The 26,359-nt window shown below is 39.3% G+C and overlaps 1 protein-coding gene across 1 annotated transcript; it reads left to right on the forward strand.

Moving 5' to 3' along the window:
* Nucleotides 1-15,687: 15,687 nt before the first annotated feature.
* On the forward strand, nt 15,688-22,217 carry LOC122091790 (probable inactive purple acid phosphatase 2). The gene is made up of 2 exons (XM_042661928.1): nt 15,688-16,528; nt 20,697-22,217. The coding sequence occupies exons 1-2, from the start codon at nt 15,800-15,802 to the stop codon at nt 21,945-21,947; spliced, it is 1,980 nt and encodes a 659-aa protein (XP_042517862.1). The 5' UTR covers nt 15,688-15,799; the 3' UTR covers nt 21,948-22,217.
* Nucleotides 22,218-26,359: the final 4,142 nt, after the last annotated feature.

Genomic DNA, 26,359 nt, shown 5'->3' on the forward strand with positions numbered 1-26,359 from the left:
TTGGGTTCAGAAGTATGTATAAAATAGGTACCGAAGAACAGGTTATCTTAGATAATCTATGGGTATCTTATAACAAGATTTTGAAAGATCCATATAACAAGCAAAGAAGAGAGCATTTTATGACCAGCATTAATTGCTGCAGTTATCAATTTGCCAAGATGAAAGAAGCTAGAAAAGAAAATTATCCCTATTATGTTCTTGTTGAAGGACATACTCCGGGAGTATATGATAGATGGACAGAAGTGGTACAACAAATTAAAGATTATCCCAAGCATCCTTGGTTTAAAGGATTCCATAGATTAGAAGAAGCACTAGATTATGCTCGTCGTAATCTAGGTCCAAATTTCTATATAACACCTGCCCTTAGATTCCCAGTATCTAAGGTCAGAGATACAACAAGTTTTAAAGAAGCATTAATTAAGTGTGAACAATGTGATACAACAAATTCCAGAATTGCAGAATTACAAAAGAATGAGTCCCAGCTCAAAGAAGAATTGCAGGTCACCAAAGAAAAAGAACAAGAATATTATCATCGGCTAGCTTTGAAGGAAAAAGAAGTCCAAGAATTACAAGAAGCCCTGAAGCTTATCCAGAAGAATAAAGTTATGATAACGACAACACCAACCCCTCCAGCATATGAAAATCTTCTCAACCGAATTCAGAAGATGGAAGAAACATTAAAGCAAAAGGAAGAATATGAAAAAGCTTTTTCGGAAAGGATGAAAGAGAAAACAGAATCTACAAAAGCAAGAATGGAGCAGATATTTGCAAAAAATCTTTATTCGGAAGCTTCCAGTGCATCCAAGGAAAACTTGCCAGAAGATAATTGAAGCATATGGATTTGAAAAAAAAAAAGATACTTTAGACGTGTCACCAACAGACGTGTCACTATCAGAAGAGAAAATCAGAAGAAAATTTTCAAAAAGCAAATTCTCACCGACAGTGGAGATCAATTTTCAAAAAGCAAAGGAAAGAAGTTTCGCCGAAGTTTCAAAAAAGCAAAAAGTAGATTCCACCGACAGTGAAGCACAGATAATGGAGAAAACATTTACTAATAGAATGACAGTTGTCCCTAATGTAACTCAGATCCTCGGATCTGAAATAAAGTTTTTTTCCATGTATATATTTTCCTATAAATAGAGCAAGTCCCGGGAAGGAGTCCCCCCCGGAAGTCTTTTGTTTTCTTAGAATCCTTGTAAAAGAGTTCTGATAAAATATTTTCCAGAAGCAATTTAACGAAGTAATTTTCTATCTACATCATTCCTGTAAGTTCTCTTTTATTCTTGATTATATATAGTTTGTAGTTCGTTTTATAGCAGCTTCTCGTTCTATTCTCAGATCAAAGCCTACAGTCGTGCCTCTTGATTCTGTGAAATAGATCTGGTCAAGCAGCTTTATTATTGTTCTGTTCATAATTAACCATGAGTGAGTAGTTCATCTCATCAAAAGAGTAAAGGGTATATGTGTGGTTAAGAAAAGAGCATTATGTATATATAATTTTATAATTTAGAATTGTAAATTCTAATATTACTTTTCCGAAATGATTGAAAGTAGGTTAAGGTTGAAGATCTTTCTTAGGGAGTGATTAGGACACTTGAACTCTGTATTATATCAGGAGTAGTGGACTGATATATAACCAGAGAGTAGTCTAAAGCTCTAGATCTAGATCGGTATCTGCTATCATTCAGATTAAGTAGCCTTATGACTATACTGCAATCTCTTCTAGTAATATTCCAAAAGAATAGGACCTTATGCTCTTGACGTTCAGCCAAGGAGGCCGTTTAAGTTCCAGTGAGCAGAACTCCTATGTGAGGGTATGAATCATGTTGGCAGGGCGTCCTACATGAACTAGAAGATTTGTAGTCCCTGGCTAAGTATTCCCCTTAAGGAAAAAGACTGTTTGAGTTAGCATTCCCAAAAGAACTGGGCCTAAATTACTGTGCGTGTATCACCGGTTGAATCCCAGTGTGAGGATGTGAGTTGTATAGGCATGACGACCTATGCAAGCTTGAATTAAGGTCTAAAAAAAAAAAAGTCTTTTTTTTAAGCTCTTTTTCGAAATGCTACACAAAACCCTATACTCTTTTGATTTTCCTTTCCCTGTGCTCATTCTGTGCTCAACTCTCGATTTCTTTCTATAATTTTCTTTTTGCGTTTTCCAACTGAACCGGCAGTCTCCGGCCTAATTCTCTTTGGTATCACAAGAATTGAAATCCAACATCAAATTGAATTGAGTTATTTTGGATTTTACAATTCATGGAACTTGACTCAGTTTGTATGAATTAGCTATAGTAAGATATAATAACTAAATACTTTAGTATAAGTTTAGCTGATAACCTTCCCCCTTTGTCGATCCAGTTGGTCCTTTCTGCTATGTCACTGTCTTCACTTATCTCAATTTCTGGCATTCTTCCCCTTCATGTTTTCAGTACTTGATCTCAAATTAGTAAGAATTCATATTGGAAGATAATCTATGGAACCATTGGGTATACATTAACCAGATAGCTACACAAGAAAGTGCAACCTTCCAATTCACAATTTCTGTAAACCCATTTAACATGAGAGCCTTGATGGATTCGAACCATCATTGCCTGGGAACAAACCCAGGTGCTCTTCCTTATTGAGCCAAAGACTCACCAACCTACATAAACCAGGTCAATTTAATCCAAATATAACAACCAAGCACAGAGAGAGATAGAAAGAGAAGAACAGAGTGAGTTAGAGAGAAGAAGTAGAAGAAGAATAGATCTAGAATGATCCTAAAAGCAGTCAGCCTTAAGAATCTGAGTATTAACAGAGTAAGTAGTTGGGTTATTTAGCTCATGGAACAAACAACACCAACTTGCAGCAATAACATGTTTCTCTCAGGAAAACTTCATCAAGAAATCACACAGGATATTCACTAATTCCATAGGATCAACATGGTAAACACTTGTACAACTAGAAACTCTATTTGTCTAATCACATTTTTTATTTTATTCAAGAAGCCTCATATCCAGAGGTTTCTTATTGGGGAAGGGAGAAGTTTGAGTTTGGGTGGGACCCCCACTCAGTTCATAGCAGTCATGGAGACCTACACCCGTGTGGGACTCAGACTGGGGTACCCTTCTCAATCCCTGAGGTCCTTGCCAGTGAGATCCACCCCTACATAAGATCCACATTGCAATGCCCCCAACCCACATCATCAATGTGTTTGGGTTCAGCTATCAAAACTTATCAATTTCCCAACCCAGGTCTAGTTGAGTTTGGCTCCTCTACTCAAGCTGGCCTGAACAAGTATGCTTACATACCTGATCAGGGGTTCAACCCATAATGCATAGAGTTGCAGAATCTTATATTGCTCACTGTAGTATGAATTAAAACTGAAACCAATGCTGGAGGTGATACTGAATTTGATTGTAATACTGAATTTGATTAAGAAAAATTTATTCATAAGCTTTAGATATACAAAAAGCCTAATTCAAATCATGATCCAACAAAAACAGAGATAGAGAAGAACAGCTTTATTGGTAATACATGGATTAGCACAAAATTAAAAATAAAAAAGACTTACAAACAGAGAAAGAGAAAAAACACCTTCATTGGTTATAAAGAAAGACTTGGGGGACTCCATACAGTAAAAGAATAACCAGTCAATGAAAACTCCTCTTATTAGGTCTTGATCTATCTCTTGAGTTTGACCCACCAAATTGGGGGAAATCTTGTTCTCCATGAGTGGGGGTCCCATGGGCATCTGGATTTGCAGATATTAGAAGATTGATATCACTGCAGCCACCCTATTTTTCCAATAACACAACTAAGATTCTGATTATCGAAAAGTTATATTCTAAATAGAAGTCAAAATTCAAAGCATCTAACACAAAATTACGAATGAACAGTTATACAGAAAAATGTTTTCTTTCCTATTTTCTGAACAACTAAAAAAAAAAAAAAAAAGGAAAAATATTCAGAAAATTTGATCCAAATGATTGAGAAAAAAGGAGACGAGCTTTCACGGCTCCTTATCATAACTAAATTGGAATAGAATGAATTACAGAGAGAACTGATTCATGATACCCAAACGACACAATTATTTTTTAGGCCAACAATGGATCCCTTCCAAGTGATATCCATTTCTCTAGTAGATCCTCAAAGTACAGAACAACTTATGAACATCTCTTAAGGTTATCTGAATGAGTTCAACCAAAAAAAAAAAAAAGGTTATCTGAATGAGAGCTCAAGAATTTATATACCACTACACACTAATGAGATAATGGAGGCAAATGAAAAAGCAGATCATCATGATATGAAAGCACTCCTTGTGGATCCAAATGGTTTAATTTTCCTCCATATGAGGTAACCACCCATTTTAAAGCCAAAATTAAGCAAATAAACTCTGTTTAACCTAATGACAAAATTAAGAGAATATCTTATTGTGGTTTCAGATACCTATAATTAAGAATTTGGAATGGAGAAGAAGATTGATACCCGGGAGCCTAGAGGATACTCGCCCTTGATCGCCAAAGCCCCTGACGTACATATCGGTCGCCGACAGAGATTTGTCTAAAGACATCGAAAAAGAGCCCAATTGCATAACAAGAAGCGTTTTCAGAGAAAAAGTCGCCAGCATTGGCTTTAGCAATGCCTCTGCGATTGCACTCGGCCAAATCGATGTGGCTAAGATCGGCGCTGGTAGTGAAGATGCATCAAGGAGAATGAAGGCATCGAAGTTTATCAGCCGTGACAGGAGTATAGCCAGAACAGAGGGCTCTCACCGACTGCGCATATGTGGTCAAGAAGAGGTCCAAAGCATCGAAGACTCCCACGCTTTGAGAAATCTGAACTTCTTCAAGAATCGATCTTCAACAAAAGCGATTGAAAGAACGGGACGGAGTTGCAAAACCATCTTCTCTTTTTTCCTCTTTCTTTTTGATTTGGTGGGGGCGGGGTGTTAAAACGGGGATTTGGCTCATCTAGAGAAAGAATGATAAGATGTATCGCCGATGTATATTTTTTCCCAAGGTTTAAGCCACCATCACCATAAGATCAATAAAATTCAGGTGTTACGCTCCTATACTGAGCTAGACGATATATGGTTCACCCCCGTGCCATAGAAGAGCTGAATCTAAGTTTCGTTCCCATATGATACTAGAATTGTTCCCACTTCATCATCCATTCTTCCATGATAGCCCTACCACGTGGTAATTATATTTCTTAAATCATAATTTTCACTACAATTTGAGAAAAAGAATCCAGTTTAGAAGTAAAAAGTAACTTAAATTGTACGGCAAGATTGATAAATTAAAGAAAAAATTACATGATTGCCCACTATTGGGTTTACTTTTATAGAAATACCCTTGATGGGTTTGACTCAACATATTTATCCAAAAGCACTTTGCGTATTACAAAAATGACCGAAACAGTGGAAGCCGTACGCATCCCCTCGTATCCCTATGTGTAGGACATGTATCATGTTCCAATCGGTGAAAAAAATCCTGATTTTCATTATAATGATCTTCTACATCAACTCTTTAACATCCGATGATCAATTCACATCATTGAGGGCATAAGTCGTCTTTCGGACTATGGATTTTCGAAAGAAGGAAGACAGGGTTGCTGGTTTCAAGAGATTTAGGGCATTGTTAAACAAGAATGGAGGGGGAAGAACTAGAGGGAGAAGAAACGATTTTGCTCCAACGATTGACTCCCCATCCACTTCTCATTCACATAGAGAGAGAGAGAGAGAGAGAGAGAGAGAGAGAGAGAGAGAGAGAGAGAGAGAGAGAGAAGAGAACCCCCAACATTTAGGGTTCATTGGGATCAACATTTCTTACCATTGTTCATCTTCTTCGTATAACTCTAGTAGGGGTTGGATGTTCATTTGAGGTAAGCAATGATTTTTTTCAACCTATTTTCCATGTCTTACGGTTTTTGTTTTTGTAATCTGTCTCTTCTTTTTTTATTATTATTATTTTTTTCTCACTACACAGAGAATCAAACGAATCCCATTCCCATGTTGGTTTGTTCGAATTTCTTACTATTCCTCTAAGCATGGGAGTCACATTTCTTATATTAATTAGTTAACTCAAGCTTCATAACATTTTCATTCTTGTTCTCTTTTATTTGATGAATTCACAGAAACTTATCATTCTCATTTTGTATTTTGATCTTTGCACCATAGCATGGGTTTTTTGTTATTATTATTATTATTATTATTATTATTTTGTTATTATTTTTATTCTTATTATGGATGGCACATTCAATTGTTTAACCTAAAAATAGAGTACATATAGTTGATTATAGTGTTGTTGACTAGTAGCCTAGTTGGTGTTTGATGTAATGCCTCAATGGAATCAAGGGAATTACAATATGCTCTTTGGTTTCTGGAAATGGTATAAGATCTTATCTGAAACAGCTTGGAATGTTTAACCGTTGGTTTAATGGTTGAGGAACAATGAGGAGATTAGATTTTCTTGTTAAACCAAAACTGGAGTTTGATGGTAGAAAATTTGAATTTTATAAGAAAATAGTGGCGGGTCAGGAATTTATGGTTTAAAATAGGATGGAAATCAAGCTTGCTAGTTTGTGTTTGATTTAATTGAAAGGGTTGACAAGGTTAAGAGTGTGGAGTCAAATTAGATGGTATTGGATTATATTTGTGGTATATTATGCAGGTCTCAATGGGAAAGAATAAAAATGGGAAAGAACAAAATTTTTCTTACTTTGGACTAAGTAGATATGAGAAGAACTAAAATGAATAACTAAAATATATATACTTTCTTTTCAATGATAATATGCATTGATGTTGGAAGAAATGTGTCTTCAAGTACCATTGTAACTACTATTAAGAAGACAAACAAGTGAACTCAATGTAGGCTATTGTTGTCCAACAGACACGCAAAGATAATCAGAATCCAAGACCTGCCATCAGAAGCATGTGTAATCAGAAAAATGCTGCATCCGTAAAACATGAAAAGAATTTCAAAAATAATAATACAACTTGTTGGCAAATGAGACATTTCTTAGAGAAACTGTTAGAATTGAGATCTTTATGGATTCCTTGCCTCGTGCACTATTGCCGTTAAGGCCTTTGGAATATCAAAGTCTAAGGTGTTCTTCACCCTAGTTCTTGATCTCTGGTTGTGTGACTCTAGTTCATTTTTTCTTTCTTTCATATCTGTTTCTACAATCGTGAATAAAATTTCTTTCCCTTTCCTTCATTCCGTTAAGCAAGGAAAAACTGTACAACTTCATGATGATAAGAATGAAAGGCTGTTGAGTTTCATAAGGTGTCTCATTGACTGCTTCCGTGTAACAATTCTCCAAAATAAGACTCTTTCTTTAGTAAAGGGGACCATGCTGAATTTTTTCTCTTTTATTTTTCATGTTGCTTACATCTCAAGGTATGTCTCACGTGGTTTGTTGAAGACCCATTGGTCTGGGCTATGCCATTACCTAATATGATTGAGTTTACAAATCCATTGTTTATACGGTAAGTCAATTTTGGATTTTTTTTTTCTTTTTCGATTTTCCATAGCTTAGTCCCAACAAAGGAAGAATATACATTGTTCCAATAGTGACAGCTCTGTCTTTCCGAGTCGCTTAGTATCTGTCCAGTTGGTTTCCCGAAACGAGATGATTCATTTTCCTATTACACAAAGTTTGGGCGTTTGCGGGATTGTGATGTGTTGGAGGTGGAAGCCTATTACTCAGTTTTCTTTTCTTTTTCTGTTCTTAAATATTTTCTTATAGTGCTTGTGATTTCATTTGAGTAACTAATGTAATGTTGCTTTAATTGGCAATGGGCAATGATTGTACTGGATTAGAGTTCAAACTGTCAGCTAAAATGGGTCATCTTGTTGTGATTACATACGTTATTGAACAGTCTTAGTTCAGATGGTTTGGCCCCCGGATAGTATAAATTTTGTATTATAACTAGTCCTGACTAGAAGATGACATGAATCGCATATTTTCATGCTCGAATTTAGATTTTAATGACATAATTGAACTACCCCTCCTATATATCAACCAAAATATAAAATTAACCCATAATTCAATCATAGAACATGCTAGTCCCAAGCTGTCCTAATTATTTGAAATAAGCTCACATCTTACATATCCCAAGGACCAGTTCCTTTTAATTACAGAATTGCTATTGACTCTGATAATTAAGGCAAAGCAATTCAGCCAGGTCCCTCTTTCACTTCCTCTCCCCCTTGATTTCTCTCTCCCTCTCTTAACCTTTTTTTTTTTCAGCTTACCTTGTTGATCCAGCCAGGTCAAATTTTGAGTTTACCCGAGAGAATATTTTTTTCAGTCTCTGTGCACGAAAGTAATACTCGACTCTTTGTCTCTCTCTATCTCTCTCTCAAAAGCATTGAAATCAAATTCTAGTTCTGTGATTTGAATGTGTGAAGTATAGAATGCAGATTTAGGGTTGCTTTCCTTGGCTGATTTGAATTTGATTGAAAGTAAAATCTCTATCTCATCTCCTGTGTATTTGCTTGCTGTCTCTATCGAACCGACTGGAACTAGGGACATGGTTAGTACATACCCAATGTCCTTGGCTCCTATCTCAACCCCTTGGGATATGTTGTAGGAATTCTCTCTCTCATAGATACAGCTACCTAATTTTGATGATAATGGAATGTTCTTCTTTCTTTTTTTTTTTTTTTTTTCTTTTAATCATTGAACCTGAAACCTTTTAAGTGATTCATTACAAATTTTATAGTTAGGGGAAGGAGTTTTAGCTAAATATGATAGAGCACCTAGGTTAATGCCCAGGTTATGGTTCAAATCCACCAAGACTCGAAATTATAATACCCAGATGTATTGAAATTGCTGCATTGGTTCTAAATAGATTACTTTCTTGATGTTATTTAGATAAAAAAAAAAAAGAATCAATTACACCGAAGTTTGAATTACTCTCATGGTTATTGATCCTACCATGGTATCTCCTTGACATGGCATCTTATGTGAAAGAACTTCTTCAAAATTTGGTCACCTGTGTAGTTATCAAGAAAATACAAAATATGCCATTAGCTTGGTTAGTTGTGTTTCTGATTCCAATTTGGTCTACAAGTAAATCAAAGAAGTGTCTTACTTCAAATTGTTCTCTAAATAAATCCTTATTCTGATGGATACACAGTAAAATATGTGGAATAAGTTGTACTAATCAGTTTGAGATTTCCCTAGGAGTAAAGCATATATTTTTCTGATGGATACACAGTAAAGCATATATCTTTTATTTGCTAGTCTCCTGTTTATGCCTCCAATAAATGAAGTCTTAGCCCAACTATCAGCCAAGGAAAATAACCCTAAATCTGCATTCCATACTTCACACGTTCAAATCAGCTTATCCAGACACATCCATGCCTTTTCAGTGAGAGAGACAGAGAGACAGAGAGGCGAGTTTTACCTTCATACACAAAGACTGAAAAAAAATATTCTCCCTAGGAAAGTCGAACTTCGACTAGGATTCAATCAACAAGGTAAGCTACAAAAAAAAATAATAATAAAAAATAAATAAAAATAAAGAAGAAGAAGAAGAAGAAGAAGAGGGTTAAAAGAGAGAGAGATTAGGGAGGAGAGGGAGTGAAAGAGAGACAGGGAAAGAGACATAAGAAGAAGAAGAAGAGCACCTTTGTATTTGCAGGGAGCCTGGAGCAGGGAGTAGGGAGCTTCGTTGCAAGTTAGGGCAGAGAGGGAGAGACATAACAGAGAGAGAGAGAGAGAGAGAGAGAGAGAGAGAGAGAGAGAGAGAGAATGGGATAGAAATATCTCAGGTTTTAATTCAAAATGTAAATCAGTTCGGTTTGAATACCTAGTACTGCTTCGGTTTAAGCTGGAGAACCTTTGGTTTAGGGTTGTTTCAATGGAGGATTAATCTGAGCCATTCATTCCGCTTTGTCCACGTGTCGACCTCTGCAGAAGGTATTGCATAGTATTGCACGAGATGGAAATTGCAGAGGATTTTTATCCCTGTCACACAGCCTCTATTGCTTTCTCCCAAAATATGGTTAGCACTTTGTCTACAGTGTCTCACTTGAACATGTAATTCCCTTGTCACAAGTCTCATCAACATTCCCATCATCCATATGCTGAGACTGTGCAAAAGTAACACTGCACCTGCTAAAGGAACAAAAAAATAAATAAAAACAATGTTTACATCTCATTACAGCCCCAAAGAATTTAAAAAAATTAAATTAAACAAACTGACAAACTACAACAAATAATGTACCTAGCTCCCATAGTGATCACTTCCGATAGAGCCCTCATCTTTTGACACAAATATATCCACCATGGCACTACTACTGCTAAAATTCAACATATTTCGGAGCTCTAAGTCTCCCTTAAGGCTAATAGGAGCATATCTACTCCCAGGAACTAACCACTTCAATAAAACACCATTAGGGCTGAAATTCTATGATGAACAAACCTTCTCCAAGAACTAGGTGAAATTCATTGTTCCATCCATATAAATTGCAATAGATTCACCTCCCTCATTCATATATGTTCCATTAGTATCTCTTACTAACACTCCACCATAACTGCATACAACCAAATCTGAACCCGGCATCTTTCCTGTATACCTACAATCCTTATATAGCAAAAGTAAACACATGACTAATAATGATAGCCAATAAGCTTAATTGAACCTTTTTTTTTTTTCCAATTCCATCAAAAAAATGCAACTAGCAAGGGATTATTGTGCTTAGCAATTGGGTTGTCCACAAGGTTTTCCACCCCCACCCTAATACTCCAAATGCATATTCTTGTCACCCACATATTTCAACTGGATTTAAGGTTTAAACTCTCTCTCTATATATACAACAAATATTTCAGCAATCAAAATCCTTTTGTGTATTGCATAAGTCCCATGCTAGTTTTAGAGTATAAGCAACACCGAAATTGACTTACTGTATAAACAATGGATTTGTAAACTTAATTCATATTAGGTAATGGCATAGCCCAGACTGATGGGTCTTCAACAGACCATGTGAGACACACCTTGAGGTGTAAGCAACATAAAAAATAAAAGAGAAAAAATTCAGCATGTTCCCCTTGAGTCTTATTTTGGAGAACTATTACATGGAAGCAGTCAATGAGACACCTTATGAAGCTCAACAACCTTTCATTCTTATCATCATAAAGCTTTATAGTTTCTCCTTGCTTAACGAAATGAAGGAAAGGGAAAGAAATTTTGTTCACAATTGTAAAAACAGATATGAAAGAAAGAAAAAATGAACTAGAGTCACACAACTAGAGAACAAGAACCAGGGTGAAGAACACCCTAGACTTGATATTCCGAAGGCCTTAACTGCAATAGTGCATGTGACGACCCAAGAATACGGCAAGTACCAAACTCGCCTGGGAGATCGGTGAAGTGTTCCCACCAAGAATACGGTAAGTACTAGGGGGTTTGGGAGATCGATGAGGGTCTGTAAACTTTAGTCCCACATCGCTTAGGGAGAGATTATTAGGTTAGTTAATAATCTCTAGCTTCCTTAAGATGACACAACATAATTTAAAGCCTTGAGGCCCGCGACCCAAAGAGGACAATATTGTGCAAGGTTAATGGGGTTGGGACGTTACAATTGGTATCAGAGTAGACTTTGACAGCGTGTGGGGCCACAGCGGGGACACTGTGTAACACCCTAATCTGATATTTATACCCCTACTTGTAGATAGGCAAGAAGAAAGAGCAGAGGAAGCCAATGCTGGCATGGTTGGCAGCTATGGAATGCCAATAAGGTAGAAGTGACCCCACCTGCTCCTGTTCAGCCTGCCAACATCATTGGGGAACTCATCAGGAGGTGTGGACAAAGAGGTAAGTTTAATTACAAGACTAAGTACAGTAGGAAAAAGAAAAAGGTGGTCACCCATCCTAATACTACTCTCACCCAAGCATGCTTAACTACAGTGTTTTATGAGATTTGGTGCATTAGTGCCAGTATGATCGCACACAAACTGGTAGGTCCAAAACTGGCCAACCAATTTTGCCTAACAGAATGTAATTTTTGGGTTTTTACATTGTGGATCCCACCTTTGCTGTGCAAAATTCCCATTATACCCCTATAAGAAGAGACTTAAATGAGGTATGAAATGCATACCTTATACTAATAAATAAATGGGAGGAAATGAATTTATAAACCACTAGGTATTATATATATATATATATATATATAGTATATATATGTAATTTATATGAAAATAAAAGAGGACAGCCAAACAAACCTTAGTTATAAGGACTTAAGAGGGCAACCAAACAGACCTTAGCAATAATTGAAGAGGGCCAGCCAAATAGACCCTTGGGGCTACCTCATATATAAGGGATAATGGGCTAAGATTTCATAAAATCGTGGTTGTTGTAATAGTAAGTAGAAAAAGAAAGAAAAGAGAAGAAGAAGAAGGAAAGAAAAGGAAGAAGAGAAAGAAAGAGAAGTGAAGAGGGAACTCACTCACCTCAGGCTGCTCCTAGGTCAACTCTGCACCCAGGTAAGTGAACTTACAACTGCAGCTGGGTTAATTAGGTAATTTCATGTAGATTGGGCAGCTAGGGTTAGGGTTTTACCTAATTTTTTACTGCCATGGAATCCCTGTGAGTAGAATAACTGCCCAGTAAAGAAAGCCCTAATTTCTATACGCTATTGGCAGGGGTGTCAATTCGTGGGCCGACCTGACTAAACCGATCCGGACCGCCCATTTATAGACCGGCCTAGCCTAGACCGTTTATTAAACATGTCAGGCTTGAGCCCAACCCGTTTATAAACGGTCAGTCTCGATTTTGCTAATTGGACCATCGGGCACCCGATCGAGACCAACCGTTTAAAACCCGATTGAGACCGGCCTACTATGCACTGGCCTAGCCCAACCCTTTAATGATTGTAGAATACCTATTTTACCCCCCAAATTAAAAAGTAAAAACTAAAAAGTAAAGACATGTTCACATTTTAAATAATGGTTATATTTGGTATCATTTATTGATTTATTGTCATTTTTTTAGGCTTGCATGAGTGGGCCAGAATATAAGAGCACATTTTAAAGAAGGCCCGTTTAAAAATCGGTTAAAGCCCATTTAACATTAAACATGACCATAGCTCGGTTAAGGCCCGACTAAAGCCCGATTATAGCTCGAGGTCGACCGATTGAATATAAAGCGTACCATGCCCTCAATAACTAAGCTCGATTAGTTATTAAGGCAACACGGTGTAGCCTTTGAAAGTCTTCAAGCCCGATTAAGCCCGACCAAAATCGGACCAGGCTGACCGATTGACACCCCTACCTATTGGGGACCCAACTAACAAAAAAAAAAACTCTATCCCTGCTAAACCCTAGAACATAGGACTACTTCTTTTTCAGTAGAGATTTTACAATAAGGGCTAGAATAGGTTTGATTTGGTGCAAATTCTGCCAAAACCCTAAGAACATAATTTTATTCAAGCTGGAATTATGCAATAGGGGCTGAATTAATTCTGCAGATCTCTTTAAATTCCTAAATTATTCTTGTAGAATTGGACTATATCAGTTTTGAGTATAATAAATTGAAACCCAAAATTGGGTCAACTTAGCATTTAACCTTTTTTCTTACTGACCTAAGATAAGTATTGGAAATTCAGAATATGAAATTGATGCAATTCGGGCACTACAACAACCATGGTACAGAGTATGGAAAAAGCAGAATCAGATTTTGCAGAATAAAAGGAGGAACTGATAGGTCCCAATCGACCAATCGGTTTTGACCCAAGTAACCCACCGGTTAGGGTTCCCTAAGCCAGATGGGCTGTGTAATACGTTACTAGACCTTCGGACATAAGTTTGGATTTGAATATATAAAATTAATAAGAAACATATCCCATGACTGTAGAGTCCAATGTTTGGAATTTCATATGACCTCGAGGGCTGTAAGTATGGATGAAACCCCTTCATCCAATGAGGATCTATTAGTGATTCCCTATATCTAATTCTACTATAGAAAAGGCTTAAGAAATCAAGGAATCAATACGTATATGGGAAGGAACAGACAAAGACCTCTATAGGTTGGGTATAGAAATGCTATACTTAAAGCAAGTGGGTAAAATGTAGGATTTTGTGATGTACCTAATAATTTAAATATATGTTGAATAGGGAATATAAGTGACAGTGTGGCAGTTGTGCTTAAATCCAAGAAGTAAACTTGCCAAAATTGAATACCAAGGTGAGTGGGTGCCCTTCTCAAGCCCCCATTCTTTTGATGTATTTGTTTAATTGTGTTTATGCATTAAATTGCTTGTGTATATGCATTTATGTTTACCTGAATTTATTCTTTGATGGTACTATTGTGATGGAATGGGATGGAATGGAAATGAGAAAGGTAAGACAGGTGAGATGGGTCACGTGCAGGTGCCCATATTTGTATGTGTGATTGCAATGATTGGTTATGCATCATTTAGAATGCTGGGTTAGATATCACAACCCCAAGTGCTACACCCCTTATCCGTAGGGGGTTAAGTACAGACTAATCTCGAATCATGTGGCTGCCTGATCAGCCGTGCACTTGTGATAAGATGTGTGATATCAGTTATGGATGTGAGACAGGATACAATGTATTGTATGCTTGTGAATATATTTATGATATGGGGTTAGCCAATGTGGCCCGAGACCCATACCGGCACTGGCTGGCTCTTGCCTACAGCATAGCTTTTATACCTGAGACCCAACATACAAGGTAGGGTATACCACCTACGTTGGTAGCACTTATACCCATAGGTGATGAGACCTAGTATTGGATTATAAATTTTGTATGGTTACTTAAATGGACTCATGAGCTTCATTCTCTGTGTGGAGCATGCATGAGCATCATTCTCTATGTGTAGAACATGCATTGCATATGGATGTGTGCTTGTTCTCCCCCACCCCTCACTGAGCATTACCAGTGCTCACCCCCTTTCCTTTGATCCTATAGATGACAAAGGCGGTATTCTACCGACTCCCGGCATTGATTATGAGACAATGTCCATGGATCACATGGCCTATATTCTAGAAGATAAACTCGATCATGAGCCCACCTGTGGATGTGATGACTGAGCCTATGGAGGCCAGTTCTTTTGAGGAGTAGGATGGACTATTCCTATATCTTTTGTGTATATAATCCTGTTGATGCATACTCTGATGTATATAACTACTGAGATACTGTAAACTGCGAATATTCTCTTTTTGTAAGGTATGTAACTCTCATCTGAATAATTGTAAATATATCTTATCACTTAGTTGGCACTGGAGCTTATGTAAGATATATATATATATATATCAATTGTTGGAGCGAAATCGATTCTTCTCCCTCCAGTTCTTCCCCCTCCATTCTTGTTTAATAATGCCCTAAATCTCCTGAAACCAGCAACCTCGTCTTCCCTCCTTCGGAAATCCATAGTTCAAAAGACGACTTATGTGCTTAATGATGTGAACTAATCATCAAATGTTAAAGAGCCGATTGTAGAAGATCATTATAATGAAAATCAGGATTTTTTTCACCGATTGAAACATGATACATGTCCAACACATAGAGATGCGAGGGGATGCGTACAACTTCCACTCTTTCGGTCATTTTTGTAATACACAAAGTCCATTTAGGTAAATCTGTTGAGTCAAATCATCATGAGTATTTATGTAAAAGTAAACCCAATAGTGGGTAATCAGGAAATTTTTCCTAAATTAAACTGATAATGATTGGAATAATGAAGACGGAACAAAGAAAAGCTGAAAAACGGACTGAGGCAGAGACAGATGTCTAGAAGATGATGTTCTAGACATCTTTCCTCTCTGCTAAATTTAAAATTTAGTTATGCCTTGTCCAATTCCAACAAGAATCCTTCTCTTCCTCTTCTTCTTCTCCTTCTTCCTCACCCTTCTCTCACCCACATCTTCTTCTTCTTCTTCTTCTTCTCCTATCTCCATATCTCTGAGCCCGGCGATCCTCACCAAGTCCGGCGACCCAGTCCGAGTCCAATGGACAGGCATAGACTCGCCCTCCGATCTTGACTGGCTCGGCATCTATTCACCCCCTGATTCCTCTGACGACAACTTCATCGGTTACGTTTTCTTGTCCTCCTGCAACAGATGGCAATCGGGTTCGTGCTCCGTCGATCTTCCTTTGGCCAATCTCCGCTCTCCTTACCAGTTCCGTATCTTCCGATGGACCCAAAACGAGGTGGACCGATCCCGACTCGACCAGGACCACAACCCCTTGCCAGGAACGAAGCATCCGTTGGCGAAATCGGAGTTTCTGAGCTTCGAGAAGGGTCACGGGCCCGAACAGATTCATTTAGCGTTCACGGACATGGATGATGAGATGAGGGTTATGTTTATAACGGCCGATGGGAAGCAGAATCTTGCGAAGTATGGGGAGAGGGAAGATGGGTTGGATGAGGTTGCGGAGACGGAAGTGAGGACGTATCAGCAGTCGGATATGTGTGATTCTCCGGCGAATGCGAGTATTGGGTGGAGGGATCCTGGGTTTATTCATGATGGGGTTATGAGGAATTTGAAGTACGGGAAGAGGTACTATTACAAGGTGAGATGGATTTCGTTTTTCTTCTCTTATTTTACCTATTTGTGCCTTTCATGATTCATTGCTGTGGTGATTGATTATTTTTTTTTTTTTTTAGTCATTTTCATAGCTTGGAATTCGTAAATATGTTTCTTTTAAGTTTTTGAGATTATTTGTTTAAGAATATGCTTCTGTTTAATCTTACTCCACCTCTTTATTGTACTGGAAGTTGCCTCTTGTTTTTGTTTCACATACACTACTTGATTGTGGCTTGTAGTCATATATGGGAGTATGGATTTCTTTTGATTTTTGATATGTTGATGTATCTTCTTATGTCAACTGGTTCATGGATTTCTATTCTTAACAGTTTAATGAACTATGGAATCCTCTTGGATTTCATGCATGATCTTGGGACCACCTATATAACTCTGATAATTGGAATTCTATCATTTCCTTCACTTTTTTGGTAGAATTATCTTTTCCTTCACATATTAGGAACCACTTGTCATAGTGAGTAGAAAATTAGGTTTATTGCCGATGGTTACTATGATTGGTGGTAATCTCTATTCATCAAATTACGAAATCTTAATCCAAAAAAAGGGTTTGATTTTAAGGTATTTTGACTGTCCTGACAGATTGATTTATCCTTCTTCTGTTTTCCCCAACTAAATTATCTGTACCCAATTTGCTTTGGCTTTGTTGCTTGATTACTCGTTCAAAGGATTATGTTTTCAATTTTTAATGTATAATGTTTAGGCGCATCACTCCTTTGCATTTCTCGAGATTACCATAGGACTTCTAATTTGATCAATTATATTACTCAAACTCCAAATTTTTTGTGTATAGGTATGTTAATCAATTCAATTACTCTATTTGCTTGTTCTTATATTTATCATTGACATCCATAATCTGCTTCATAAGGGGTGTGCGGATTTTTTTTTTTTTTTGGGTAAGGGGTTTGGGTGATGCAGAATTCCAGCAAGAAGAGATGATGTGCCTGTTGATTTGGATTTGTTTTAGTTTTTTGAGTCCACCTGAACTTGTGTTTTAAGATTGATTTGAGTTGGCTTAATTTGAGTACCTAATGGGTTTATATGGGCCATATGATGAATATTTTTGTAATGGATTGAATCTAACACCATAGTAGGGCGGACATCGGCTCAACAATAAGGTTGCTCCCTTGCGACCTAGTGGTTGCTGGTTTGAGGCAGGAAACAGCCTCTACACGAAGCAGGGGTAAGGCTGCATACGTTATGGCCCTCCCCAGACCTGCAGTGGTGGAGCCTCATGCGTTGGGTATGACCTTTATATTCAATCTAACAGCATAGTAGATTTCAGAACCAGCCACAAACAGAATTGTAAGAACTCAAACCAGTAGTAGGAGATCTTTGATAACTCCCGAAATAGAATTCAGATCAATGCCAAATTACTACCGAATGTAGGTCTTCCTAGTACTTCAAATCATTAGGCCCCTTTTTCTAGGGGCGGTTTTGATGGGGTGGGATTATTGTACAGACTTTTCCAAAAACATGGGATAGTGTAACGTTCGGTTGAGTGGGGTTGGAGATTGTCCAGACAACATTGGGAAATGAGTTTTCCCTGTCTGCTGATGTTGCCTTCATCTCACCCCCTTCCAAAAAATCCCATGAATTACACCAAATTGGTGGGACTTTCCGGGGCAGAAATGTTCAACGGCTCCATGCGCTTCTCTCGCCCCTGCCGTGTTTATGGGATACATCTCTCTCTCCTTCTCTCTGATTCTCGTCTTCTTCTTCCACTTCCTCTTCCACCTCTTGTATCCAAAAGGGGTTTCATAAGGTTTTATTAAAAAAAAAAAAAAAAAAAAAGGGGAAATTGGTTTGCAGAAAAGGGAGATCAAAGAAAAATACTTGGAATTAAATTGGATGGCAATCAAAAAGCCACAAATAAAGCAAGCAAACTGATGGATTTACTGTTAATTATTTCATTCCATCCAATTACATACGGGGAAACCCCAATTTGACATATCCCAGCCATAAATTTGCACCAAGAGGAGGAGGTGGGGAAGAACCCTCAAATTTAGCTATAAAACACAGAATTCTAGAAGAGGAAAGATAGGGGGAAAAAACTGAAGAGACTCGCAGACCCTAGATCTTATCGATGTCTTCGCCCTCAAAATCAATATAGCCTTCACCAGCTCCATCTTCGTCCTCGTTTACTCCAGCAGTGATACTTTTGTTGAGAAGAGTAGTCCCTGGGAGCTCGCCCACAAACCTTCAATGGCATTAGAGACGTATGGTGCCCGTGATGCACATGGTTTTGCACTGGCCGTTGCCAAGCATGCGAAGAATATGGCTATCCAGTCCACCTTGTGCATCCTCCTGTACTCCTGCAAACCACCTTTCTAAGATCCTTGGCTGCGAACCACCACTCTTCGTCTCTCTGGTCACACCCCGTTTCTTATTTTTGCTCTCTTCTCTCTCTCTCTCTCCCTCCCCAACCCCAGCCCCGACCCAACCAAACAAGTTGGGTTGGGATGCTACAGTTATTTTACCACATCTTTCCTTGCTGTCTTCTGCCCCACTGTACAGTGGAACCATATGTCAATTTTTTCCACCCCCTACTCCCTTCTAAACAAACGGAGCCTTAAAGTTTTATTCGAATCCAGTGGTCAGATATAAAGATATGGGCATTGAATCCAAATAGAAATTGTGTTCCAGAATTAGAAACAAAGCTATAACTTCACAACCACACAGAAGAACATCATCAAACAAAGATCACATTCTCCACTCCGCATATTGAACACATTATGTAAACATCAACTTAGACAAATGGCCCGAATTTACAGTTCATCAACCCAACAGAATAAAACTAGGTAACAGAATTTAGTAACCACCGGTAGTTTCCTATCCACAGGGCTAGATCAAGCCCAAACTTGGGTTGAAGGCAGAATACGAACATCAACTTGGAACCCCAAATTATCTCAACATTTCAATGGCCAGATGTTGAGATAACAGTACCTCAAAGTTTCTGCCAAATAAACACTTAAACAGAGAGCCGCCAGTCAGTATTGTGTGCATCAGTTCAGCAGTGGCCTCCATTGATTAATCCTCGGTTAGAGACTTAGGTTCCTTATACTATTGCAAACATCAACCCAAAATCAACTTTAAACGGAGAACTTACCCACCAAGATTGCAGGAGAATAAGGAAGAAGATAGAAAATAGAAAGGAAGTGATGGTTGAGCCTCCCACTCGAACCTAGGTTAGAATCCCACTAACCCACCTTGTCTCCCACTTGGTTTTTCGCATCTCAGACATAACCTGCATCTCACAGAATAGCAGCATAAAGCCAAGCAATCAATTGTCAAAATCGTTGGTGGGGAGGCTCATAGAAAACAGGAAAGATAGAAACCTCCTATGCATGTAAAGGAGGAATCCTTACAACCTAAGAACTCCAAATTAGAAACCAACATTCTAGAATTTTGTAAATCAGAATCTAACTACTTAAACTTAAATCCTTACTATTTGGGTTTATAGAATTAGCCCATCAAAAATATTTAAGCTCATAGCCCATATAACCCATTGGGCACTCAAAGTAAGCCTAACTTGAACCAAATTTGAAACATAGGTTCCATTGGATCAACAAAACTAAACCAAACCAAATTCAACAGGCCCATCATCTCTTCTTGCTGGAATTCTGCATCAGTGGGATATGGAATATGCTTGAGCATATATGATGAGTGAAGCATAGTTGTCAAGGCGTTGCCTAGGTGTCCAGGTGACTTGATCGCCTAGGCAGGCACCTTGGTGGCCTTAGCTTTGGACTCTCCATCGCCTAGGGTCACCTAGATGCCGTGACAACTATGAAGTGATGCTGTGTACGTTGATATAGTCTCACATGGAGGATGTGAAGAAGCTCTCTGACCCATCTCCATTGATGTGGTTTGGACCAATTCAAGGGTTCAGGTTATGGGCTCAAAGCCATCCAGCTATTATCTTATTCATTCCATTCAGTTTTGAACAATCAATGAGTGATCCCACCTTCGACATGTGTCAATCTGTTGCATCCTATCCTTAAATGAGTTTTCCTCTTTCCTTTTCTCTCTCTCTTCTTGGTGACCAATTATTCCTCAATTCCATTTTCTTACAAAATTTTATCAAGATGTTACCTTATCTGCTATCACTTCAAATTCTCACATTATCTGCATTGCAGGTTGGAAGTGATGAAGGAGGTTGGAGTGTAACTCACACCTTTGTGTCACGAAACAAAGACTCAGATGAGACAATTGCTTTCCTATTTGGAGACATGGGCACCTCAACCCCATACTCAACCTTTCTTCGCACACAAGAGGAAAGCAAATCAACCTTAAAGTGGATTACTCGTGACCTGGAAGCAATTGGTGACAAGCCTACTTTCATCTCCCACATTGGTGATATCAGCTATGCAAGAGGCTATTCATGGTTGTGGGACACATTTTTCACTCAGATTGAACCTGTTGCTTCGAAGGTCCCATACCATGTCTGCATTGGCAATCATGAATATGATTGGCCTTTGCAGCCATGGAAACCTGACTGGGCTCAGATGTACAATACGGATGGTGGGGGTGAATGTGGGGTTCCATATAGCCTCAAGTTTAACATGCCTGGAAACTCTTCTGCACCAACTGGGACCCGTGCTCCAGCGACGCGGAACCTCTACTACTCATTTGATCTGGGGGTTGTGCATTTTGTTTACATGTCAACTGAGACTAATTTCCTTCTAGGGAGCGACCAGTATAACTTTATCAAGCATGATTTGGAATCTGTTAATCGGGAAAAAACTCCTTTTGTTGTTGTTCAAGGCCACCGTCCCATGTACACTACAAGCTATGAGTTCACAGATACCCCTTTGAGAGAGAGATTACTTGAACATTATGAACCTCTGTTTGTGAATAACAAGGTGACCCTAGCACTGTGGGGTCACGTACATAGGTATGAGAGGTTCTGTCCGCAAAAGAACTTTACCTGTGGGAGCAAGGACCTTAATGGGGATGATGGAGAGGATTTGCCGGTGCATGTTGTGATTGGAATGGGGGGACAAGACTGGCAACCAATCTGGGAGCCAAGGCCAGACCACCAGAAGGACCCAATATTTCCCCAGTCAGATCGATCATTGTACCGTGGGGGTGAGTTCGGGTACACTAGGATTCTTGCTACGAGGGAGAAGCTCACACTTTATTACATAGGAAACCATGACGGAAAGGTCCATGACATGGTGGAGATCCCAGCACCAGGCAGAGGTTCCAGTGGTGGTGGCAACAGAGGTGTTGAGGTGATGGAGTCTAAAGTTTCGACATATGTAAAAGTAGGGAGTATCTTGGTGCTTGGGGTATTTATAGGGTATGTTGTTGGGTTCGTATCACATGCCAGAAGAGAAGTTGTTTCAAGGAAGACCTGGATTCCAGTGAAGAGTGAAGAAGCATGAGAATCTGATTGATTGGTAATGACTGACCCTTTGGTGCTGCGACTTTCTTGTGTTTCAAATTTCCAAGGAGTAGTAGAAGTTTGGATATAGTTGGATAATATCTCACTTCTCTAGCTATGTGGAGAAACTCTTTTACGTTAATGGCCAAATCTGAGATAGAACTTGTTACCTCAATTTGATGTGTTGTACTGTTTTGAGGGGAATAAATGTAAAATATATTGTAAAATGCATATATCTATCTATATATATTGTTAAGTTTCTAAAGCTAAATGCACCGTTGACGACTTGTTGAGGCTTTTATGACTGTCTTGCCAACTGTGTGAAGGGGTTCGTAGTGTACATCTTAGAACTGGACAGGTTGAACCAAAATATAGTCTGGTAGTCTCAGGCTTTCTCTATCCATTTCCCTGTTTCAAGTTGAATATGCTCTGTTTGGAGTTATAGCTTAACATATCATTTATACGTTTATCTTATATTTGTTTTTTTTTTTTTGGAGAAAAAGAGAAATATAATTAAATAGGAAAAGATAATTACAACCTTTGGTAGACCTTCCCGCATGCATCATCACGTAAAAGGACGATCAGATCAGCAAGAAGGTTTGAGAGATCCAAAATAGTCTCCTGAGGAGATTGAACAAAAGAAGCCAAAAATCAGCACACCTATTGATCTCACGAATGTGATGTGAAAAAACACAGTGCTGAAAATTTGCATAAAGCTCAAAGATATCATCAAGAAGTGCTAGAGCGAACCATGGAGGGCGAAACTTCCCAGTAATCATTTGAACAACAGCCAGAGAGTCTGAACGAACCTGAAGGTGGGTACATCGAAGGTCCCTGGCTCTCTTGAGACCTTGACGAATGGCGATCAGCTCAACACATAGAATGTTATCATGAACTACGGCACCCGCCAGAGCAAAAACGGGGCAGCCCCTTGCATCTCGAGCAATAACGCCATACCCGCCTAGCCCTTCTCTAACCGAGCCATCACAGTTTAAAGCAAGCCACGTTGCAGGGGGCCGAGGCCAAGAGAAAAACTGAAGCGGGTGAGAAAGAAACTCCGGTTTGATTTTCCATCGGTGAAAAAAATCCTTAATGGATGAGGAAATCGCAGTTTTGATTTGAAGATGACAGAAACAACCTCTGGTATCGCTAACAATTCGATGAAAAAGCTCGTCCACATTGGTAGCCTCCGATTTGAAGATACGATTGTTGCGCTCGCACCAGATTCGATAGACCACTGCCGAGAAGCAGAAACTCTGAACAGAGGAAACTGCAGAGTCTCCCTTAACATTCTGACAAAGCCAAGAAACTTCTTCAAACCATGAAGGCAAAGTATATCTCTGAAAACCACAAAGCCGCAACAACCGATGCCAAATTTCCGAAGAGTATGGACATTTGAAAAATAGATGGTCAAGGTCTTCTATATCCACGTTGCATAAGACACATCTAGTGTCCACCACCAAGCCCCATGAGGCCAATCGGGCTTTGGTAGGGAGCCGTTTACAAACCGCGAGCCAAGCAATGAAGGCAAAACACGGATGAGAGTAGCGAAACCATATCAGATGATGCCAATTCACCACAGCACTGGGACGCCGAACAACATTCCATGCCTAACTGATAGAGAATAGCCCAGAGGGGGAAGGAGTCCAAATCATCTGATCCATGGAAAGCCGAGTGTGAGAACGAGTATTTGTGATCTCTGTCCATCTATTTAAGATAACGGGATCCTGGTGACCATCATCCCATACACCATTCTCGAAGAGGAGTGCCGAAACCGTCTTATAGGGGTTGCGACCCAATGCTTCAACGATAAGAGACCCATCCGAACATAATGGACCATTTTGCAACCAAGGGTCATACCATAATAATGTATTGTGACCAGTGTGAATTAGACTTCTAGAACAAGTCACAGCAATATCTCAAGTCGACAAAATTGCATTAAAGGTTTGAGAGCATACAGTGGGAGGAGGAAGAGACCATATCGAGTGGCGGCGTAACCATCGACATCGGACAAAGCGCGACCAACTGGATGACACATTAGACTCAATGTTCCATACATGCCTCATTAAAGCAGCGGAGTTCCAGTCACAAAGACGCCACAACCCCAACCCGCCTTCTTCCTTAGGAGTACAAACCACACTCCATGCCACCTTGTAAGAGCCAGTGGTAGCATGTCCCCACCAAAGAAAGTGAGCCATAATGCGCTCTAGTTGATTGAGAGTGCCCTTGGGGAGCTTAAAGACATTCAACCAGTACGCAATCATACCCATAATCACAAATTGAATGAGAGTGAGGCGCCCTGTGTAGGACAAAGCTTTGGCCTTCCAGGAAGAAAGTCTCACCTCAACCTTAGAGATCAACTCATTAAACTCATGAGACCTAAGAGATTGAGAGTGGAGAGGAACTCCCAAATACCGGATTGGTAACTGACCAGGTAAAATACCAATAATCTGGCTAAGCCGATTCTGGAGAGCAGTAGAGCAGTTTGCAAAATATATGGCAGATTTGCCTTTATTAATGGAGAGACCCGAGATGGCTGAAAATCTAGAAAGAAGCGTGTCCAACTGGGCAGTAGAAACATCATCGCCCTTCCCAAAGACAAATAGGTCATCAGCAAAATAGACAGAGGAGATCTCAGGCTTTTCACAAAGCTAATGATACCGAAAAGCCCCAGACTTGGCTGCTGCCGATAGCGAGTCGGAGAAGACCTAAAGAACAATGTTGAACAAAAAGGGGGACATAGGGCAGCCCTGTCTCAATCCTCTGTTGGCATAGAAGCGGTGCGATTGCTCTCCATTTAAAAAAATGACATAGCCAGGATTAGTAATGCAAGGAACCACCCAATTGATAAATTGAGACGGGAAATTTAAGCGATTCAAAAGGGTGAAAAGAAAACTCCATTGGACAGAGTCATCCGCCTTACGCAGATCTAACTTGGCTGCAAAGTGAGGCATCCCTTTATTGAGATGATAATCATGAAGCAAGTCCTGGCAAAGAAGAATATTATCGTAGATCTGCTGACCCTCAGTGAAAGCTGATTGATTGATCCCCACCAGTTTGTGTAATACGAGCTTTAGGCGGCTTGCTAGTAATTTAGCAATGAACCGATAGATAAAGGAACTAACTGCTATTGGTCTGTAGTTAGAGAATGTATTCTGATGGTCACCCTTAGGGATTAGTGTCAATCGGGAAAGCTTGACTTGATCAGGAAGCCATGGGTTATTGAAAAAATCCAGAATTGCATTGCTAACATCATGCCCTGTAATATCCCAAGTAGCCTTATAGAAACATGCACCAAAACCATCCGTACCTGGGGCACTATCGTTCTCTGCTGCGAAGATGACCTTCTTGATCTCATCCATAGAAAAAGCTTGAGAAAGTAATTCCTTCTCATGCCAAGACAGAGATCTGTCAATGGGAAGATCGAAATTACCACAAACAACCTGAGGGGTATTCATGAAGGCTGCTGAAAAATAAGACACTGCCTTATCCCTAATCTCCTCATCATTAGACAACATAACCCTGGAAGAGGATTGAATAGCGGAGATCGAGTTGCGAGCACACCTAGTCTACAATGATCGGTGAAAAAATTCTGAATTTCCATCCCCTTCATGTAAGAACTTAATACGAGCCCATTGGCGGATCTTCGATTCTCTGGCATACAATAAATCCTGAAGCTTTTGAACTAATAGCCGCTCCTGAATCACCATATTATCATCATTAGGATTCCCTTGGAGAATGGACTGGGCACGATCCACCTCATCTTTGAGAGACTCAATTTGCGAATCAAGCGAATGCAAAATCGTTCTACTCCACAATTTGAGGGCCACTTTCAACTTCTTGAGTTTTGAGAGGAGAATAAACATGGGGGTTCCAAAATTTGGTTGAGACCAAATTTCCCGTACCTTGGGTAAAAAATCGAGGTGGGAGACCCAGTGATTATAGAAGTAGAACTGCCTACCACGTCTTCGAGGCGGGTCTCCCAATGTGACAACCATGGAACTATGATCTGAAATACTAGGGTTCAAGAAATGAGTGTGAGAGGACGGGAATTCATCACCCCATTATTGGTTCACAAGAACATGGTCAATATTGGATTCAATACGATCAGCACCAAGACCCTTGTTGTTCCATGTATATTTACAGCCAGTCCACTTGAGATCAAATAAACCAGAATCAGCTAGGCAGTCAGCAAGGGGTCTTGTTACCCGAAGGAGAACCGGTCTACCCCCCCTCTTCTCATCTGGGTATTTAATAGAGTTAAAATCACCCATAACCACCCAGGGATGGGAGGTATTAGAGTTGATGCGCCGGAGATCGTCCCATAGAGCCTCCCTCTCTGGAGCAAAATTTTCCCTGTACACCATAGACACAAGAAAAGCATTATGGTTGTCCTTCAAACAAACCTGAGCA

The sequence above is a fragment of the Macadamia integrifolia genome, chromosome 10 (genome assembly GCF_013358625.1).
Source record: "Macadamia integrifolia cultivar HAES 741 chromosome 10, SCU_Mint_v3, whole genome shotgun sequence".
In the NCBI taxonomy this organism is placed as follows: Eukaryota; Viridiplantae; Streptophyta; class Magnoliopsida; order Proteales; family Proteaceae; genus Macadamia; species Macadamia integrifolia.